The sequence below is a fragment of the Diceros bicornis genome, chromosome 16 (assembly GCF_020826845.1).
Source record: "Diceros bicornis minor isolate mBicDic1 chromosome 16, mDicBic1.mat.cur, whole genome shotgun sequence".
Classification (NCBI taxonomy): domain Eukaryota; kingdom Metazoa; phylum Chordata; class Mammalia; order Perissodactyla; family Rhinocerotidae; genus Diceros; species Diceros bicornis.
Genome location: NC_080755.1, coordinates 43,359,645 through 43,382,476, shown reverse-complemented (window position 1 = coordinate 43,382,476; position 22,832 = coordinate 43,359,645). Strand labels below are relative to the sequence as shown.

General features: G+C 36.8%; 1 protein-coding gene across 2 annotated transcripts in view; it reads right to left on the bottom strand.

Annotated features, from left to right (window-relative positions):
- SMAD4 (SMAD family member 4) overlaps positions 1-22,832 on the bottom strand; it is a 61,013-nt gene that overhangs the window by 14,205 nt on the left and 23,976 nt on the right. For both annotated transcript variants that reach the window (XM_058557152.1, XM_058557153.1), the window contains 5 exons: positions 21,844-21,963; positions 21,633-21,749; positions 20,121-20,171; positions 12,285-12,468; positions 4,283-4,451 (listed from right to left, as the gene is read on the bottom strand). In XM_058557152.1, the coding sequence (XP_058413135.1) occupies positions 4,283-4,451; positions 12,285-12,468; positions 20,121-20,171; positions 21,633-21,749; positions 21,844-21,963 (641 nt within the window). The remainder of the gene's footprint in view (positions 1-4,282; positions 4,452-12,284; positions 12,469-20,120; positions 20,172-21,632; positions 21,750-21,843; positions 21,964-22,832) is intronic.

Here is a 22,832-nt window from a genome sequence, read left to right as displayed (position 1 = left end):
CAAATTACACAAGTAATCCAGAGACTTCCAGTCACGATGGACGAGTAGGTATGCATAATCACCTTCTCTCTCCGCTCCAAACACATGCAAAGAATGGAAAAACTATTAAAATAGATATCCTCCAAGCCAATCATAAAATTCATATGGAAATACAAAGGCCTGGCAATAGCCAAAACAATCCTGGAAAAAGAACCAAGTTGGAGAACTTACACTTCCCAACTTCAAAACTTACTACAAAGCTACAGTCATCAAGACAGAGTAGCACTGTCATAAGGATAGATACATAGATCAACAAAATAGAACTGGTAGCCCAGAAATAAACCTTTACATTTAAGGTCAACTAAATTGCAACAAAGGTGTTAAGATAATTTAACAAAGGAAAGAAGAGTCTTTTCAACAAATGGTGCTGGAACAACTGGATACCTCAAGCAAAAGAATGAAGCTGGATCCCTTCCTTACACCACACACAAAAATTAACAAAAAGGATCACAAACCTAAATGTAAGAACTAAAACTATAAAACACTTACAAGAAAACATAGGAGTAAATCTTCATGACCTTGGATTAGGCAATGGTTCAAAAGCACAAGCAACCAAAGAATAGATAAATTGGACTACATCAAAATTAAAAACTTTTGGGCCGGCCCCGTGGCTTAGCGGTTAAGTGCACGTGCTCTGCTACTGGCGGCCCGGGTTCGGATCCCGAGCGTGCACTGACGCACCGCTTGTCCAGCCATGCTGAGGCCGTGTCCCACATACAGCAACTAGAAGGATGTGCAACTATAACATACAACTATCTACTGGGGCTTTGGGGAAAAAAAAGGAGGAGGATTGGCAATAGATGATAGCTCAGAGCTGGTCTTCCTCAGCAAAAAGAGGAGGATTCGCACAGATGTTAGCTCAGGGCTGATCTTCCTCACAAAAAAAAAAAAGAAAGAAAGAAAAATTAAAAACTTTTGTGCTGCAAATCATATCACCAAGGAAGTAAAAGACATGCCAAAGAATGGAAGAAAATATTTGCAAATCATTTATCTGATAAGGGACCCAGAATACATAAAGGACTCTTACAACTCAACAGTAAAACGAACAATTAAAAATGGGCAAAAGATCTGAACAGATGTTTCTCCAAAGAAGATATACAAATGGCCAATAAGCACTTGAAAAGATGTCCAACATAATTAGCCATTAGGGAAATGCAAATCAAAAGCACAACGAGATACCACTTCAAGTCCACAAGGAGCTAAATAAAAAAGACAGATAATAACAAGTGTTCATGAGAATACAGAGAAATTGAAACTCTCATATATACATTCCTGGTGGAAAAGTAAAACGGCACAGCCACTTTGGAAAACAGTCTGGCAGTCCTTCAAAAAGTTAAACACGGAATGACCTCATGATCCAGCAATCCCATTCCTAGGTATATACCCAAGAAAATAAAAACATACATCTATCTAAAAACTTGTACATGAATGTTCACAGCAGCACGATAAGAACAAATACAGAAGGTGTAGAGAACAGGAATTCGACTTCTTAGAGTAATATGGAAAGAGACAACAACCAGGCTCTCTGAGGGCTACAACTGGGCACCTGCCCATGAATCAAATGCTGGTAAAATACTTTGACAGCTAATCAGAAATGTACCTAGGAATAAAATTCTTGCCCATAGCAGAGGTAAGCATCAGAGAAACCTATGCAACAGGAATTAGGCCCTGAGAATACCCTGGGGATTGGAACTCAATTTCCTCAAGGGACAAAATTTCTCTACCTCCTAAATATAATAACTGGTTCTGAAATGTGAACCCCAAGGTGCCAGACTAAGGCAAAACTGCTCTATAGGGAGAAGCAATGACAGAGAGGAAAAAGTAAAAAATAAAAATAAAATGAATTAACTCTCTCAAGTCAAACATAAAATAGATTACAAAACATTTGAGGCAATCCAACACCATTTAAAAATAATAACAAAGCACAAACAACTAAAATTCCTTGTGGAAAAATTGAAAAACACAAATAAAGATAATTTCACTTCCCAGAGACAATTCCCAATAAGACATTGTACACACCATTCTAGACTTGTGGGTATATATAAACAAATACAAATATCCATGACACTATCTCTTTAATAAAAACGGGATCACATTCTTTGTTGTCAGTGCCAGCAAGTTGATTCCTGTGTACAGCAGAGCAACACTCTGCCCAGTCTTTTTGTGCCACCCTCTCACTTTCTGGCACTATATCAGACAATGCTCTGCTGCTATTCATAGGGTTTTCACGGTCAATTTTTTCAGAAGTGGGTGGCCAGGTCTTCCAACCTAGTCTGTTTTAGTCTGGAAGCTCTGCTGAAACCTGTCCACCATGGGTGACTCTGCTGGTATTTGAAATACTGGTGGCATGGCTTTCAGAATCACAGCAACACAGTCTGACAACTGATAAACAATAGTTTCCTGACCAGGAAACAAACCCAGGCAATGGGCATGGGAGCACCGAATCTTAACCACCAGACCACCATCATATTCTATGTATTGTTTAATCACCTTTTCACACCATGAATATCCTATCAATAAATATAATTTAATATTTTATTGTTCTATTCTATTCCACTGTTTTAACAGACCAAACCTATAAATGGTCCTCTAATCGTCAAAACTTTTAACAAGGAATTACTATTAATTTTGTTAGGTGTGATAAATAGCTTGTGATTACATTTTCTACAACTATTTATCAATTAACAATTCATACCAGAGTATTTTATGAGTGAACTAATATAACGTTTGGAATTGGCTTTAAATTACTACAAGAAAAAAAAGTAGAGAAACACCTTAAAGATTGGTAAAATGCTGATAATTGTTGAAGCTGGCTAGTGGGTACATGGGGGTTTATTATTTTTCTCTATACTCGATATATTTGAAAGTTTCATTTAAAAAACAGATCCCTGTATCTTTTAACTGAACTATAGTGACTAAAAACGAGATACTGGGTTTGTTGTTGAAAAGCAATCAAGCAATTCCATTTTTGTAGACACTATCTGGCTATATTATTTGTATGGTAAGCAATTTCCTGGGAATAAGCAATGAGGTACAGCTAATTCCACTAATTTCAGTAGCTAACAAGGAAAATGCTTAGGATGACTGTGAAAAATCTGAAATTAAAAATATATTTAGGTCCGGCCCCGTGGCTTGGCGGTTGAGTGCGCACGCTCCGCTGCTGGCGGCCCAGGTTCGGATCCCGGGTGTGCACCGACGCGCCGCTTCTCCGGCCATGCTGAGGCTGCGTCCCACATACAGCAACTAGAAGGATGTGCAACTATGACATACAACTATTTACTGGGGCTTTGGGGGAAAAATAAATAAATAAAATTATAAAAAAAAAATATATATATATATATATTTACCTATCTTTCTCTTCCAAAAACAATGTATGTTATAAACTAAAATTGAAATGGGCTGAATATGTAATAATTAATGAAAAATACCTCAGGCTTAATTTACAAAATGATATAGCAAATAAAACTCATTTAATGCACAAAATAACTAACCTTAAAAAACCTAGTGGTGGGGCTGGCCCCGTGCCTGGTTAAGTGTACGTGCTCCACTACTGGCGGCCCGGGTTTGGATCCCCGGAGCGCACGGACACACCATTTGTCCGGCCATGCTGAGGCGGCATCCCACATACAGCAACTAGCAGGATGTGCAACTATGACATACAACTATCTACTGGGGCTTTGGGGAGAAAAAGGGAAAAAAAAAAGGAGAAGGATTGGCAATAGATGTTAGCTCAGGGGCGGTCTTCCTCAGCAAAAAGAGGAAGATTGGCATGGATGCTAGCTCAGGGCTGATCTTCCTCAAGGAAAAAAAAAAAACCTAGTGTTGAAGAATTTTTCATTTCTCAGGTTCTTAATTTGAAAAGCTATTAATTTTAGAATTCCCTTTCATAAAATCCTGAAGATTGGCTAAGATAAAATTCCAGAGACTGATTTTTACATATTTTATATCAAAGGAATACAAGTTTAAAGGTTTCTTTCACTCAATATTTTCAAGAGCCCCTCATTACTCTAAAACTTTTAAGCAAATTTGCTAATTAAACAATAGGGCATTAATGCAACCACAAAATTAGATAACCAATCAGGTCAATAAATGCCCCAGGAAATGTGTTTTATACACAAACATAATTTCTGATTATTTAACACATAAAAAGACATTTTTCTACTTTTCCCACCTCCACCTTGATTCTTTAAACAACAAACACAGCTTCCAAAGTCTAAAATATTTGAGTAAAATTGCAACTAACCTTTATATATGCACTTGGATAGATCTTATGAACAGCATCTCCAGGTGCACGCCCGGCTTCTCTGTCTAAGTAGTAACTCTGTACAAAGACTGCGTGGTCACTAAGGCACCTGACCCAAACATCACCTTCACCTTTACATTCCAACTGCACCCCTTTGCCTATGTGCAACCTTAGGAAGAAAAAGAGAATTACATTCCATTTTGATAAGTATTTAAAAATAAATTTTACTTCAGATTATATAACATACCCAATAATGAAAAATTAAAAAGAAAGAACATTATATAACACCGTGACCAAAAGATCACCATTGTTAAGATTTTTGTATATTTTCTTCTTTTTTAAATATCTTATTTATATATAATAACGATGAGCATATATATAATGCTTACTATGTGTCAGGAATGTTTAACATAAATCCTCACTTAACCTTCACAATTCAATGAGGTAAATACTATTATTCCCATTTTATAAATGATGAAACTAAGGTTTCTGTCCAAATCAATAGCCATTAGCTGCACGTGGCTATTTAAATTAAATTAATTTAAATTAATTTAAAAATTCAGTTAATCACATGAGGGGCCAGCCTGGTGGCGTAGCGGTTAAGTTCGTGCCTTCTGCTTCGGCAGCCTGGGGTTCGCCAGTTTGGATCCTGGGCATGGACCCATGCATCGCTCATCAAGCCATGCTGAGGCGGCATCCCATACAGAGTAATTAGAAAGATATACAACTATGACATATAACTATCTACTGGGGCTTTGGGGAGAAAAAAGGAAACAAGGAGGAAGATTGGCAACAGATGTTAGCTGAGGGCCAATACTCCTCAAAAAAAAAAAAATTCAGTTAATCACATGAGCCATATTTTAAGTGCTCAATAGCTACCTGTGGCTAGTGGCTACTGTGCTGGATAGCACAGTTATAAACAATTTCCTTCATCACAGAAAACTCTATTAGATAGTACTGGTTTAGAGAATAGGTAATTTGCCAAAATCACACAGCTAGTGACAGAGTCATGATTATGTGCTTACACATACACACATTTCCTTAAAGAGCTGAGATCAAACAGGACCTCAAATTGTGTATGTTTTCCTGTAATATTTCACCTTAAGCATTTACAATTGATTATATAAATTTTTATTAACATTTTAATGACTATATAAAAAAGAAAGTTTATCGAAGATTGGAGAGGTGATGTCAGCGTCATGGCGGAGTGAGCTTTCCCAGGAACTCTTCCCCCGATAAGATACAACAAAAGGAACAGTCACAGACCAACAACAGAATCCCAGACAGTGAAAAGCTAGATCGAAAGATCCACACTGCTGCACATCTGAGAGTGGAACGTGCTGGGCCCCCAGAGGAAGTGGGGAGAGGTAAGGCGAACTCCTCTCCCTCCCCATCAGATCAGCGATTCCGGTCCGCGCGGCTCCGAGAGAGGGAGGAGGGGCGGCCCTCGGCTCCCAGAGAGGGGGGAGGGGTGGCCCTCAGCAGGGAAACCGTAGCTCTTCTGGCTCTCTCAGCCAGTGGGCAACTCTCGCACAGAGGACTCAGAAGAGCCAGAGGGCTACCATCAACATCTGAGCACCCCAGAGAGTAGATAACGAGGGGCCAACGAGAAGCCTCCCACATCAGGGACCCAGAGGGCAAAAGAGAGAGCGGCCCCCTCCCTGCAAACCGGACCCTGCAGCTCAGCCAACCAAACCAGACCAAGCGATCCGCGGCAAACCAGATCAAGCGATCCAACCCACGGATCACAGTGGGAAAAAAAAAAAAAAAAAAACTGCGGATCGCAGCAGAAAAACCGCAGCAGAGCACAGGGGGCTTAGACTTCACAGCCCTTTACCACCACACAGTTGCAGCGGGTGGAAATTGCAACCAGAGATTTCCAGGATGAGGAAAAACAAAGCCAACACAGGAACCACAATGCAAAGATATATGAAATCACCAGACCAGAAGCAAAATGACAAGCACCCAGAAACCAACCCCCAAGACACAGAAATCCATAAACTAAATGACAGAGATTTCAAAATAGCTATCATAAAAACACTCAACAAAATACGAGACAACACAGACAAACAGTTCAATGAGATTAGGAGTTTCTTCACAAAAGAGATTGAAATCATAAAGAAAAACCAATCAGTGCTGATGGAGATGAAGAACACAATGGAGGAGATAAAGGAGAATCTGGAATCTTTAAAGAACAAAGCTGACAATATGGAGGAAAGAATTAGCACTTTAGAGGATAGGAATACAGATATACTCCAGATGGAAGAGGAGAGAGAACTAAGACTAAAAAGAAATGAAGAAAGACTCCGAGAAATATCTGACTCTATTAGGAAATGTAACATAAGAATTATAGGTATTCCTGAGGGAGAAGAGAGGGAAAGAGGAACACAGAGCCTATTCAAGGAAATAATAGCTGAGAATTTCCCAAATGTGGGGAAGGAGCAGGAAATACCAGTAAGCGAAGCCAACAAGTCACCTAAATATATTAACAGACAAAGGCCCAGTCCACGACACCTAGTGGTAAGGCTAGCCAGAGTCAATGACAAAGAAACAATATTAAGGGCAGCTAGACAAAAACAAAAAACAACGTAGAAAGGAACTCCCATCAGGCTCTCAGCGGATTTCTCAAGAGAAACTTTACAGGCTAGGAGAGACTGGAATGATATATTCAAAATACTGAAAGACAAAAACTTTCAGCCAAGAATACTCTATCCAGCAAAAATATCCTTCAAATATGATGGAGAAATAGTAACTCTCCCAGATAAACAAAAGCTAAGGGAGTTCATGGCCACGAGACCCCCACTACAAGAAATACTCAAGAAGGCCCTCAGGCCAGAAAAAAAGAAGAGAAAGGGAATACAAAGCTTGAAGCAAGGAGAAAAATAAGCAGATAAACTCAGAAAAAGAGATCTTTACTGGAATATGTTAGCAACCACTTAAATACTAAAATAAAAGATCAAAGGAAGGAACTCACCAAAAATAAATTTAACCTCATCACTGTAAACACACAGCCACAACACAAGATAGAATAAGGTATAACAAGAACAACTTAGAAGGGGAAGAGGAAAGTGATTGAATTGACTTAGTATAAGGAAATAGGAGGCCATCAGATAATGGACTATCTCATAAACAAGATTTTTTACCCAAACCTCAAGGTAACCACTAAACAAATAATCAAAACAAAACCACCTATGATAAACAAAGAGAAAAATAGAAGAGTCATAAGACAGAACAACCAAACTGAACTGGCAGTCCGAAACAAATGGGACAAGAAACAAAGGAAACGCAAAAGAACCAGAAAATAAGTGACAAAACTGCAACATAAGCCCTCATATATCAATAATTACCCTAAATGTAAATGGTTGAACTCTCCAATCAAAAGATACAGAGTGGCAGGATGGATTAAAAAGCAAGACCCAACAATATGCTGTCTTCAGGAAACACATCTTAGCACTAAAGACAAGCACAGGCTCAGAGTGAAAGGATGGAAGACAATACTCCAAGCTAATGGCAAACAAAAGAAAGCAGGTGTTGCATACTCACATCAGACAAAGTAGACTTCAAGATAAAACAGGTTAAGAAAGACAAAGAAGGGAAATATATAATGATAAAAGGGACACTCCACCAAGAAGACATATCACTTATAAATATATATGCACCCAACATAGGAGCACCAATGTACATAAAGCAACTATTAACAAACCTAAAAGGAGACATTAACAACAACACAATAATAGTAGGGGATCTTAATACCCCACTTACATCAATGGATAGATTATCCAGACGAAAAGTCAATAAAGAAATAGTAGACTTAAATGAAAAACTGGATGAGATGGACCTAGTAGACATATACAGAGCACTCCACCCAAAAACAGCTGACTACACATTCCTCTCAAGCGCGCATGGAACATTCTCTAGGATAGACCACATATTGGGAAACAAAGTAAGCCTCAATAAATTTAAGAAGATTGAAATCATAACAAGCATCTTTTCAGACCATAAGGCTATGAAACTGGAAATGAACCATGAAAAAAAAACTGGGAAAGTGACAAAAATGTGGAGATTAAACAACATGCTACTGAACAACCAATGGCTCATTGATGAAATTAAAGGAGAAATCAAAAGCTATCTGGAAACAAACGAAAATGATAATATGCCATATCAAACCATATGGGATGCAGCAAAAGCGGTCCTGAGAGGGAAACTCATAGCAATACAAGCCCACCTTAACAAACAACAAAAAGCCCAAATAGGCAACCTTAAATTACACCTAACAGAACTAGAAAAAGACGAACAAACAAAGCCCAAAGTCAGCAGAAGGAGAGAAATAATAAAAATCAGAGCAGAAATAAATGAAATTGAGACCAACAAAACAGTAGAAAGGATTAATGAAACAAAGAGTTGGTTCTTTGAGAAGATAAACAAAATCGACAAACCCTTAGCCAGGCTTACTAAGAAAAAAAGAGAAAAGTCTCAAGTAAATAAAATTAGAAATCAAACAGGAGAAATTACAACGGATACTACAGAAATACAGAGGATTATAAGAGAATACTATGAGAAATTATATGCCAACAAATTGGACAATCTAGAAGAAATGGATAAATTCTTAGACTCATACAACCTCTCAAAACTGAACCAAGAAGAAATGGAGAATCTGAATAAACCAATCACAAGTAAAGAGATTGAAATAGTAATCAAAAATCTCCCAAAAAATAAAAGTCCAGGACCAGATGGCTTCTCTGGTGAATTTTACCAAACATTCAAAGAAGATTTAATACCCATCCTTCTCAAACTATTCCAAAAAATAGAGGAAGATGGAACACTTCCTAAATCATTCTACGAGGCCAACATCACCTTGATACCAAAGCCAGACAAAGACAATACAAAGAAAGAAAATTACAGGCCAATATAGCTGATGAACATTGATGCAAAAATCCTCAACAAAATATTGGCAAACCGAATACAACAATACATTAAAAAGATCATACACCATGATCAAGTGGGATTTATACCAGAGACGCAGGGATGGTTCAACATCCGCAAATCAATCAAGGTGATACATCACATCAACAAAACAAAGAATAAAAACCACATGATCATCTCAATAGATGCAGAGAAGGCATTTGACAAGATACAACATCCATTTATGATAAAAACTCTCAACAAAATGGGAACAGAAGGAAAGTACCTCAACATAATAAAGGCTATTTATGACAAACCCACAGCCAACATCATACTCAACGGGGAAAGACTGAAAGCCATTCCTCTGAGAACAGGAACGAGGCAGGGCTGCCCACTCTCACCACTCCTGTTCAAACATAGTACTGGAGGTTTTGGCCAGAGCAATTAGGCAAGAAAAAGGAATAAAAGGAATCCAAATAGGTAACGAAGAAGTGAAACTCTCACTATTTGCAGATGACATGACTGTATATACAGAAAACCCTACAGAATCTGTTGGAAAACTATTAGAAACAATCAACAACTACAGCAAAGTTGCAGGGTACAAAATCAATCTACAAAAATCAGTTGGATTTCTGTACGCTAACAATGAACTAACAGAAAGAGAGCTCAAAAAGATAATACCATTTACAATTGCATCAAAAAGAATAAAATACCTAGGAATAAATCTTACCAAGGAGGTGAAGGACCTATACAATGAGAACTACAAGACATTATTGAAAGAAATCCATGATGACATAAAGAAATGGAAAGACATCCCATGCACGTGGATTGGAAGAATAAACATAGTTAAAATGTCTATATTACTTAAAGCAATCTACAGATTCAATGCAATTCCAATCAGAATCCCAATGACATTCTTCACAGAAATAGAAAAAAGAATACTAAAATTCATATGGGGCAACAAAAGACCCTGAATAGCTAAAGAAATCCTAAGAAAAAAGAACAAAGCAGGAGGCATCACAATCCCTGACTTCAAAACATACTACAAAGCAATAGTAATCAAAACAGCATGGTACTGGTACAAAAACAGACACACAGATCAATGGAACAGAACTGAAAGCCCAGAAATAAAACCACACATATACGGACAGCTAATTCTCGACAAAGGTGCTAAGAACATACAATGGAGAAAGGAAAGTTTCTTCAATAAATGGTGTTGGGAAAACTGGACAGTCATATGCAAAAGAATGAAAGTGGACCATCTGCTATCGCCATTCACAAAAATTAACTCAAAATGGATCAAAGACCTGAAGGTGAAACCGGAAACTATAAAACTCATAGAAGAAAATGTAGGCAACACACTATTTGACATTGGTTATAAAGGAATCTTTTCAGATGACATGCCTACCCAGACTAGGGAAACTAAAGAAAAAACAAACAAGTGGGACTTTATCAGATTAAAGAGCTTCTACAAGACAAACGAAACCAGAATCAAGATGAACAGACAACCCACCAGCTGGGAGAGAATATTTGCAAAACATACATCTGACAAGGGATTGATCTTCATAATATATAAAGAACTCACACAACTGAACAACAAAAAAACAAACAACCCGATCGAAAAATGGGCAGAGGAAATGAACAGACACTTCTCCAAAGAAGATATACAGATGGCCAATAGGCATATGAAAAAATGTTCAACATCACTAATCACCAGGGAAATGCAAATCAAAACTACACTAAGATATCACCTCACGCCCATTAGAATGGCTATAATCACCAAGACAAAAAACAAGTGTTGGAGAGGATGTGGAGAAACAGGAACCCTCATACACAGCTGGTGGGAATGCAAACTAGTGCAGTCTCTATGGAAACGGTATGGAGATTCCTCAAAGAATTAAAAATAGAGATGCCCTATGACCCAGCCATCCCACTACTGGGAATCTGTCCAACGAACCTGAAATCAACAATCCAAAGAGGCTTATGCACCCCTATGTTCACTGCAGCATTATTCACCATAGCCAAGAAGTGGAGGCAACCTAAGTGTTCCTTGACTGACGACTAGATGAAGAAAATGTGGTATATAGAGACAATGGAATACTACTCAGCCATAAAAAAAGACAAAATCGTCCCATTTGCAACAACATGGATGGGCCTGGAGCGTATTATGTTAAGTGAAATAAGCAAGAAAGAGAAAGACAAACACTGTATGATCTCACTCATATGTGGAATATAAACCAACACATGGACAGAGAAAACTGTACTGTGGTTACCAGGGGCAGTGGGGGTGGGGGGTGGGCACGGGGGGTGGGCACAAGGGGTGAAGGGAGTCATATATACGGTGATGGACAAACAAAAATGCACAACCCAATATTTCACAATGTTAAAAACCATTAAAACATCAATAGAAAAAAAAAAAGAAAAGAAAGGGAAAAAAAAAATGAAAGTTTATCAAAATTTACTTCACCATTTCAGTTTTATTATCAGTTTTCCAACATTATAAATAACACTTGCAGTAACATGCCCTCATTTTGTATTATTTCAATAGATTTTTAGAAATAATACATGATCAGAGGATATAAAAATTAGTTTTCAAACTGGATTCCAAAAGGTCTAGTTACTATTCAATACACATAAACCTCACTAACTTAAAAAACAGACCATCTTTTATCACATTTTTTTTTTGTGAGGAAGATCAGCCCTGAGCTAACATCCATGCCAATCCTCCTCTTTTTGCTGAGGAAGACTGGCCCTGGGCTAACACCCCTGCCTATCTTCCTCTACTTTATATGGGATGCCGCCACAGCACGGCCTGACAAGCGGTGCACCGGTGTGCGCCCGGGATCCAAACCCAGGCCGCCAGCAGTGGAGCGCGCGCACTTAACTGCTACGCCACAGGGCCGCCCATTTTATCACATTTTAAATAACAAACATCCAGAATTAAAATGGAATGCTTACAAATTCTGAATTTTCAAGATAACCTTTATTCTTTTATCTATATTTGAAAACATATGATCTACATTGAAATATATAATTTCAAATAAAAGGTAATGTACTATATTCAATTTTTAAAATAACTATCTAACTATACAATCAATACCTTGCTCTCTCAATGGCTTCTGTCCTGTGGACATTGGAGAGTTGACCCAAGCAAAAGCGATCTCCTCCAGAAGGGTCCACGTATCCATCAACAGTAACAATAGGGCAGCTTGAAGGAACCTTAAACGTCTCTCCTACTTGAACATCCATTTCAAAGTAAGCAATGGAACACCAATACTCAGGAGCTATAGGAGATAAAGGGGAGAGAACATCCACCCATGAGAGAAAAATACAGTTTTCACTTTCACTCCCTAAGTCAAAGCTTTTCCTAAAAGAATGAGTGAAGGGAGGAGAGAAGCAGCATCTGAAAAGCACCCAAAAGAATTTAATCCAAATGACAATGCATTAAAGAGCAGGCATTTCCATGTCTTCTATTGTTCAGCTCAGTACCTAGCATTGTGGAAACTCCAGTCATTTTTAAAATCTAGAATTTGAGGTTCTTACCTCAAAGGACCCAGTCAACTGAGAATTTAAAGAATGGAAGTCATCAGCATCTAAAATAAATTATTTTACCATGCTGTTTCATTTGACTGCATATAATATTTTCTATGTAGTTTTGAACTTTTATTTTTTAAAAACACACTGACTTTAAGATACATTCCAAGGAAGTGTCCTAGAATAACATCAATCCATGGCATTTTTTTATGGATCCCTAATTGAGAGAAAGACCATAAGCAAGTCAGCCATCCCAGACCAGAGTCAAGGTGAATTACACTCCAACTACACAGTTGCTGTGAGCAGAAATTCTCAATTGTCTCTTGGGTGAAAGGTCATTTGTCCCATCTGTATTTCTGGTGAAATCAATTCATGTTAACTACTATAATTTTAACTTTGAAGATGTATTTAGTGTATTCATTTCAACAACAGTAAATGACAAAATAATTTTAAATGATTGGGGAAAAAAAGAAGGCACTACTTGGTTTGGTTTACAAATATAACTGAACAAATATTTTTAATTTTTGTTTGAATACAACGAATGTTACACAGAGCACACACACATAGAAATTATTTGGTTTTCCTTTTTAAACTAATTTAACAGATATTTATGGAGAATCTGGAATCATTCTAGCACTACATACACAGCAGCAAACAAGACAGCTATTGTCCCTATTCTGATGGAGATGCAGAGGCAGACAAGCAAACAAATGAACAAGATAACTCAGGTAATGATAAACACTGTGAAGAAAATAAAACAGGGTATGGGACAGAAGATGAGTGGGAAGAACACTTTAGACTAGGTGGTATGAGTTACATCCTATCTGAACAAGGGAGACCTGAAAGACCATGTATCCATGTGAAGATTGTGAACATTTCAAGAGGAGAGCAAATGCAAAGGCCCTAGAGTGGAAATGGGATTGACATATTTAAGGGAAAAAAAAGGTCAGGGGCCGGCCCCCTGGCTTAGCAGTCAAGTGAGCATGCTCCACTGCTGGCAGCCCAGGTTCGGATCCCGTGCGCGCACCGACGCACCACTTCTCCAGCCATGCTGAGGCCGCGTCCCACATACAGCAACTAGAAGGATGTGCAACTATGACATACAACTATCTACTGGGGCTTTGAGGAGAAAAAAAAAAGGAGGATTGGCAATAGATGTTAGCTCAGAGCCAGTCTTCCTCAGCAAAAAGAGGAGGATTAGCATGGATGTTAGATCTTCCTCACAAAAAAAAAAAAAAAGAACCTCTCCATTGGAGGAAAAAAAAAAAGAAAAAGAGAAAAAAGGTCAGTGCCCTTTATTAGAGAATGAAAGTTTTCTGCTGATAAACCAATTATTTGTCCACATCTCAATGTGCCATTCATGAACTTTGACTGAACTAGAATTTGAAGCAATAAAACTTGCAACAATCTGAAAAGATACTCAGAATGACAAAAAAATATATATCTTTTCAAACTCCCAAGATATCTTAAAATGAAGTATGATTGATGCTGAAAATATATTTTTTAAAAAGTCCTGTAAAGTCTATGTATCTAATTGCTGTTCAAAACGTCATCAAGGAAGAAAGTACCTTCCAATGAAGAATTAATAAAACAGACCACATGAAGACTGGGTGATTCAAAAACTTAAAAATTCAAATGTTTTGCCACACAGATCAAATCAACTAATCATGAATACAAACATTCCTTAAATGTTTTTGATTATCATTAGAACATGAAAACTAGTGATATACTAAAGTGTCTTCTTAAAAACCCAGTCTTATTTATGGAGTTATTTTTTATACTGAAATTCTTTATTAAAGACATCACATTATGCTATGGATAAGAAGCTCTAGCAAACATAACTGTCAGGTATACTGGTTGAAGCTAAAACTAAAGAGGTTGTCTAAGACAAGAAAACAATTATCCAATGTTTTGGCAGCAAAAAACAGTAATAGAACTTAAAAGTGGTCTTTAATCAACCAGTCCAAACAGTAAATTTTGTCACAAACAATGGCCCGAAGTCATGAATGTTTACAATGCTGAGTAAAAAAATGAGGCCCCAGTACATGTACTTCCTAGTTCATACTGAAGAACACTATCCAGAAGTAAAGTTCCACAGCAAGCAAACTTTCTTCATGAGAGTCAATTCAGGGGTAAAAACAGGAGTTGTATAATCTCCATGCTTAAATAAGAAAAATATACTTTTATCATCATGAATTGCATCATCTGCAACTGCACTTAAACCTTATTTTATCATTTCCCAGTCACCAAAGGGTTTGTTTTGTTTGTTTGAGTTGTATAATCTCCATGCTTAAATAAGAAAAATATACTTTTATCATCATGAATTGCATCATCTGCAACTGCACTTAAACCTTATTTTATCATTTCCCAGTCACCAAAGGGTTTGTTTTGTTTGTTTGTTTGCCTAATATTTCAGACAACATACAATAATGATGGTTATATAAAGCTGCATCTCTGAACAGGTTTAATAGGAGTTGATCTGCTAGTATTGGGAAGAAGAGTTTTAAGAGACTTGAGGATAAAAAGAAACTGGCATCAGAGTTGCACCACAGACCACGGATGAAAAAGGACCACCTATTAAGAGATTATTAAGGCCTAAAAAAGTAGGAGGAAGGGGGATACTATCTGTGAGGACAGAGAGGGCTAGAGGTAATCTAAGTGGGTTCCAGAGACCTTGGCAGTGTTGGGATACAAAACACCACGTGAAAAACTTTTCTATTCCTTCAAATTTGCTAAAGAGCCAAGAGGGAACATTCTCATTTTTCAAAAAAGGAGAAGGGAATAGGAAACACTCATTAAGCCTTTCTGGATCTCTCCCCGCTCTTTTGCTCCAAGGCCCAAATGCCATATAATAGTGACAAGCCTGCAGCTTTTCAAAACTAGCATCAACAGTAGGACAGAATTATTCAGTTCAGAGAGAGCTTTCTTAAAGCCCCAACTCATTTGAAAGGGAGTGGGATTGTTATGTGCTTGCTGACGTTGATATTTTTAGTTTCTTGTTGCTATATTAGTGAAGTTGAGCCGGTCTCATGAAGCCTATGGGCTGCTCATCACTGGCTAGAGAAAAGGTTTTAAAAGACTGAGTTACCAACATGAAATTTTTTTTTTCACAATATAAGAACTTAGCTAAATATTTTTTGTAATGAAGAAATGTATTATAAAGCACAGTTTTATCAAGTAAATGTTGTTCAATTATAATGGGAAATGTAAGTCTCTAAAGCACTATCTTCAATTTCTAAAATAGTCATTCAAGAAAAAGTTAAAATTTGGTTAAAGCTCCTAAGAGATGCATTGTGAATTATTCCTTTTATTATTTAGATCTGAATGAGATGCCCAATGAGAATCTTTTATGAACACATAAAGGTATTCTCTTGAATGGTGAAGAGTTCCAAAGTACCAGAACACAATCTGAATTTGGAAACTTGCAGATTTTTAATCCATTTGTGAATTATCAAAACCACCTCGAAGACACTGAGGAAGCTCTTCATTTTACTATGCAATCAATATTTAACTTAATGAATATATCTCAGCTTTAAGAAAAGGCAAAAGCAGAGCTAGTCCATAAAAAAGAAATGAAATGATTAATCTTTTCCAAAAATATTTTTTCAACTTAGTTATCACAGTCAAAGCATAGATATCACCAAGTATATGGCCTGTCTGAAATCTTTAACACTAAGGTAATGACCAATAATTATTTTCATTTTCTACAACTTATATTACCTATGTCTCCTAAACCATTTATGCAACTATCTTCAAAAGTAATTTCTCAAAATAGATTCACCATATATTATTGAACATTTTTAATTATTAAAAATATTTTACATAGTCAGAAGTATATGCATATTTCCTGTCTAAATGGTCCTAAGTCTGTGGTAGACTATTTTAGCATTTCTTAATCAGACCTTAAAGGGCTGCATGTAACCATACACCTAATACAAATATTTTTACTTTGATGTCTTCTCTATTTCATGAAACAAGGATAGCAGATATATAAACTAACAACTGTAATTTAGTAGGATTAGAAAGTACTAGACAGCAGAGGACACAAGGGATTAGGAAAGGCTGCCCAACAGCGGCATTCGAGCTGGATCTTAAAAGAGTCTGCCACATTTAGGACGGTAGGGGTATGTGGTATGGGCATCAAGACGGCCCCCAATGATTCTCACCTCCTGATATCCTGATACCCACTATCCTTGGATAATGCCCTCCCCACAAAAAAGATCTCACAGAACTGATATGCGATTTTTGAGGCTAAGTCTTAAAAGACCCCGAGGGTCTGTCTTGCTTTCTCTTGACCACTCACTCTGGAGGAAGCTAGCTGTCATGTAAAGATACCCGAGAAGCTCTACAGAAAGGTCCACGCTAAAAGAAGTTGCCTGCCAACAGTAACACTAACTTGCCAGGTATGTGGGTAAACTACTCTGAAAGTGAATCCTTCAGCCCCAGAAAAGCCTTCAGATGATGGCAGCCGAAGCCAACAACTTGACTGCAACCTCAGGAGACTCTGAGCCAGAGCAAATCAGCTAAGCCACTCCCAGATCCCTGACCCACAGAAAGCAAGTTAATCAACTGTTACTGCTGTTTTAGCCTGCTAAGTTTTGACAGTAATTTGTTGCAGAACAACAGATAACTAATATAGAGTATAAGACACATCAGGCAGAGAATAGCATGTGCAAAAAAAGCACAGAGAGATGATACAACCGAGCAAGCTTGGGTAAGCAATTCCGGATGGTTAAAGCGTAAAGACATGAGGCTAGAGAAGTACGCAGGGACCAGGATCAGAGACTCCTTTCTGCCCAGCTAAGGAATTTGGACTTTATCGTATGGCCAAGCAATGAGAAGGGGAATCAGTGCAATTCTTCACCAGAGAAATAACATAACTAGATTCAAATTTTAAAAGAAATAGTGAGTAGTAGTAGAGATTATATGGTGGAAAGGAGGCCACTATGACTGGAAGCTCTCCCAACAGGGAGACCAGTTAGAATATTCTTCTAACAGTACAAGACGACAAATGAAAAACAGTTTTGAGGTAAAACTTCTCTGAGGCCCATTAGTGTTCACAGCCATCTGGGTTCCAACCAGCTGACTCCATTAAAGGTGTATGCGCAGACCCAATCCCCTCCTACAACCACGTGGATAGAGACCTTTCAGGATCATCCTCACCATTAAGTCACTTCCCATTCTACTCAAAGACAGAGGCTTTAATGCCAATGCAGGGTGCTACAGATGCATATCCTCATAACTAGTTAATACTATTCCCTAACCACCAGGAGCTGTTAGGCCTCAACATTAGTTCTACCATGAAGAGAATAAAGTAAATCTATCAAGAGGACAAAAGCAGTTGCTGAAACCAAAATTGAGTCCAAATAACTAGCTAAATGCCTCTGCTCCCAACCCCACTCCATCATTCCATCCAGGATAGATGTCTCTTCAGAGCCCTGATTACCCTCACTCCTGCAGACCACCTTCCACTAAGCCATAGAAACGTGAGACACCCCACTCCGCCAAGTTGCCAGGGGTCACTACTGACTCTCAAGGATGCTGCCCCAAAGGCAGCAAAAATTCTCATTCTTAAGACCCTAGATTTTCCTCTCTTATCACAATGTATTTATTCACACACACAAATTAAGATTCTGATTTAATTATTTCATTTATATAATTTCAAAAAGAAGTAATACCAAACTACTGAACTAAATTGTTTACGGATGTATTTATCACTTTCGAAGAGCAAAAAAATAATATCCTTAAAAAGCAAGATAGTGGTTATCTCTAGGAGAAGGAGAGGAAAAGTTTTTGACTTAGACAAAACGCATGGGGTAGGAAGGTTTCTGCAGGTGCCGTAATGTTTTAGTTCTCAATCTGGGTGGTTACTCAGGTGCTGGCTTTAATGTTATTCACTAGACCGTATGCATACTTGTTTTATGTACTTTTCTGTATATTACGTTTCTCAATAAAAATGTTTATAAAAAGGCAAGACCCCTTCACCCACAAAAAAAATGCTTAAAACCACAACAAATACACAAATAATATATAGAAAATCCACCCAAGAGGATAATTTAACTAGTAAATATGTATGGTTAAAAAATGTTTCTGTCCCACCAGCAGCATTTTTCTCCTAAACAAAACAAATATTATTTGTCTCCGAAATCAGCAAAAAGTTTATTAAACTATCACATCCATTGCTCATGAGCATGATAAAATGGTTCTCATACTTTGATGTGATCACTGTAATGCAATTTGGCCTTTCGATCCAGAAATTCTTTAAATCTCTTAAACTGAAATATGAGATGAGTTATAAGCATAAAGTTTTTACCTTCGATGGTTTTTTTTAACAGCCAGAAGAAAACTGGAACCACCATAAATAATAAATAACAGAACACTGTTAAAGAAAATTATGTAGATCTATTTGAGGAACTATAAATTATCCTTTAAACTGATCATTACGGTTATTGTAGTCATATTTTTAAAAAATCTTTGTTGCAAACATATACTGAAATATTTACATATAAAAAGATTATATAAGATTTCCTTCAAAATAATAGTTGAGGGAATGAATGAAAAGTAGGTGAGGGTATGAATGAAAAAGGATTGGCCATTAGTTGATAAGAGCTGAAACTAAGGGATGATTACAATGGGGGGATTTCCTATACTATTCTGGTGTTGGTGTATGTTTGAAATTCTTCATAATAAAACATTTTTTTTAATTAGGAGAAAAAATTAAGGTGATGAGTTGAAATTGCATACTTGCATCTTTTTAAGCTAAGAAAAACAGATATGAAGGGTTGCAGGGGAGGAAAAATCAAAATCCTATGTTTATGTTAACAAGCCTCTGATATTTTCTTTTATTTCCAAAGTTTCCGTTTCATTGCTTTTATAGTTTAAAAACTTATATTCAAACTCTGAATTGAGGGAAATCTACTTAGCCATTTACTCATTTGAACATAATTGAATCAAGCTGTTTCCAAATTCTGGTAAACCAGAGATTCCTGAATCTACCTTATCTTCTAAGACAGATACAGTGAACTATTTTTCTTTTCAGCATCTACTTCAGATTCCTCCCTAGCTTTTTAAGCTAGTTTTACAGCTGCTCTATTTTGAAACCTCATTTTCATCTGCTGCGTATTTATGTATTCAATGCTAAAACCAGTATTTTGGTACTTTATATTTTAGCTAAAAACATAGTTCTTGTCTTTTCTTCCAGAAATAGTTAAAAAGAATCAAATATAGACAGTTTATGCATGACTATATCAGCTACTTGTAAACTGTTAACTCATGCCATAATGAGTACTGTTGTTATGTGAAAAGTTATGTTACTCTATAAGTATATTAAAACCTGTGTGTGTATATTTCAATTACCATAAGGAAAATCTAAATACAGGGAATCAATTTTAAATACACTTACCAGGATGATTGGAAATGGGAGGCTGGAATGCAAGCTCATTGTGAACTGGCCCTAAAGACAAGACAATAAAAATCCCATTTTCATTTATTAAGTTTTCCAATGCTAAAACTTTTAATCAACTTTACTTAAATATAACTATCATACCTTAGGAGTTGTTTAGATTAAGCTTAGGCAATGTCTAAGAACTTAAAAGCTTAGCTTAGATTACTTTATAATAAGCAAATATTCTTGAATTACTTTTGTGAGTATTTAATAGCTAACATTTTAGTGCTATGTGCCAACTGCTGTTAAGCAATTTACAATAAGTGTATGTGCAAAATATAATGTAAATTATAAATGAATTATTCATGTATTACAGTATAATCTATAATGCAATATATAATAGTAATTCAAATAGGTCCATTCTATAAACAAGTGCTTATCGTTTATTAAATTAAGGTTATTTACATAATGGAACAGTAGCTAACATAACTGAGAGATTATCACGTGTTAAGACATTGTGCTACATATCTCACATGAATTATTACATTTACTTCTGACAACATCCCTTGAGGGAGATACTACTATTACCCTTAAGGCTTAGGGAGGTTAAATAACTTGCTAATGGTCACACAGCCAGTGAAGGGTCCAAACTCAGCACCCCTAACCACTATGCAGGCCCAGGCAGCCATTAAAAATTATATTCTCTTAAGACATGGAAAAATAGTAACATAACTGAAAAAAGGCAGGATACAACAATATATACACAGTATGATCCGCTCCCTCCCCGCCAAATTTATATATACCCATTTACATGACTGGAAGGAAAAATATGACAAAATATTAAAAGTGGATATCTCTGGATAGTAGGATTCTGGGTAATTTTTATTTTCGTATTTACATTTTTCTGTATTTTCCAAGTTTTCTTTGGTACTATTTATATTATAATGGAGGAAAAGGGATTTAACACATACAAACGGTTTATTTATAATGGAGGAAAAAGGATTTAATATATACAAGAGATTTATATTCTTGATTTTACTAAGCCAAATGAACAATGCTCCTATTCTGCCTAAAACTACAAGCTATAGTTATCAGTAGGGTATTCTTCCCAATCAAGCCTGCACAGAGTAATGATAAGATTCAACATCTGAGTGTCTACAGTATGCTAAATACTATTGTGAGGGAACCCTTGAGATCTTGACACTCAAGGGGTTTCAATCCACTTAGGGTGAACACGTACAGCTACACATGAGATCTAAGAACATATACAAAGCAAACAAATGAATGGAAATCAATGTGATGTTAATGAAACACCAGCAACAAAGAAATAAATGTATTTAGTAAACATCACTCCTTTAAAACAAAGGTATGATAACCTACAAAAATAAATAACAGTTTACAAAAGATACTAATCATTTAATCAAACTAAATTGCAAGATGAATAAAAGATGTAAAAACATTTTTTAAAAAACAGAAAGAAAACAAAGTCCTCAAAAAGAAAAGGCTCTTACGACAAAAACAAGAGCTTACAGTAATGTCCGGGATGGGGCGGCATAGGCGGGTGGTGCTGAAGATGGCCGTTTTGGTGGTGAGGCAAATTAGGTGTGTATGGTGCGGTTCTACTTCCAGTCCAGGTGGTAGTGCTGTCTAAAAATTAAGGCCCACATGGATTAATTTGCTTTTATGAAGTCTGCCTAGTTTTTCTCAACTACTTAAAAGATTTTTAAAAGCATGTACATACTATGATGGTAAGTAGCTGGCTGACCAGTAAATCCATTCTGCTGCTGTCCTGGCTGAGGCCCTGAAGCTATCTGCAACAATCCTTCACTATGGCTGCCTGCCAGTATACTGGCTGGCTGACCTAGAGGAACAAGAAGACATTAATATGGTACATTTATAGATGCAATCCTATGGTTTTATACAGTAAATGAAGGACTAATTATATCTGATAGTCACAACTATAAAGATGGACAAAAAGTGGAACTCATCCATGGCTTATCAAATAAAAAGCCCTAAAGTCATCTATAAAGGCAAATCTTAATTTGAAGAAGTTCAAAATTATTCTAGCTTACATAATTTCTAGCTAGTTTTAGTAATATTTCTTCACAAATATTCTTCAAACACCAGCAAAATCCCACTGTACGTCTAGCCTATCATAATAACTTCTTCAGAAGCACATCAGCTCACTCCTGGCCACTAAACTCCATTCAGTTGTGGACCTCTCTGATTAGGACCCCAAAAGTCCAGGCTCAAGAAAATGTTGAAAACCGCAAACTTCATTATCAGCACCAGTACTGGTAATGGCAGAATGCTAGGGTTTGATAAAAGAAAAGCAGAGCAGGCAAATATTTTAAATGAAATGTGATGGGTTAGGTGAAGAAGTTAAAAAAAGGTCCAACTCCACTGTCCAATCAATATAGCATTTGCTAGTTAAAAAAAAAAAAAAGAAAGAAACCATCAGTCTACTTTGAAATTCTTTCATGTACTTTTAAAAACCAAGAATCACTTCTTTCCAAGAACACTAACATATTCCTGAATTTACAGGAAATTAGTTGCCTTCTCTATACGCAATATACCAGGAGGACTAAGCTTCCTCTGGCTTCTATTCTATTCAAAACATTCTACGATATTGCTACCTTTTTGCTACCTGACCTACATTTTTAAGGCTTTTTTTAGTGGAAAAAGCTTGATTTCTTTAAGCAAGCATTAATTAAGTCAATTGTTTACCTC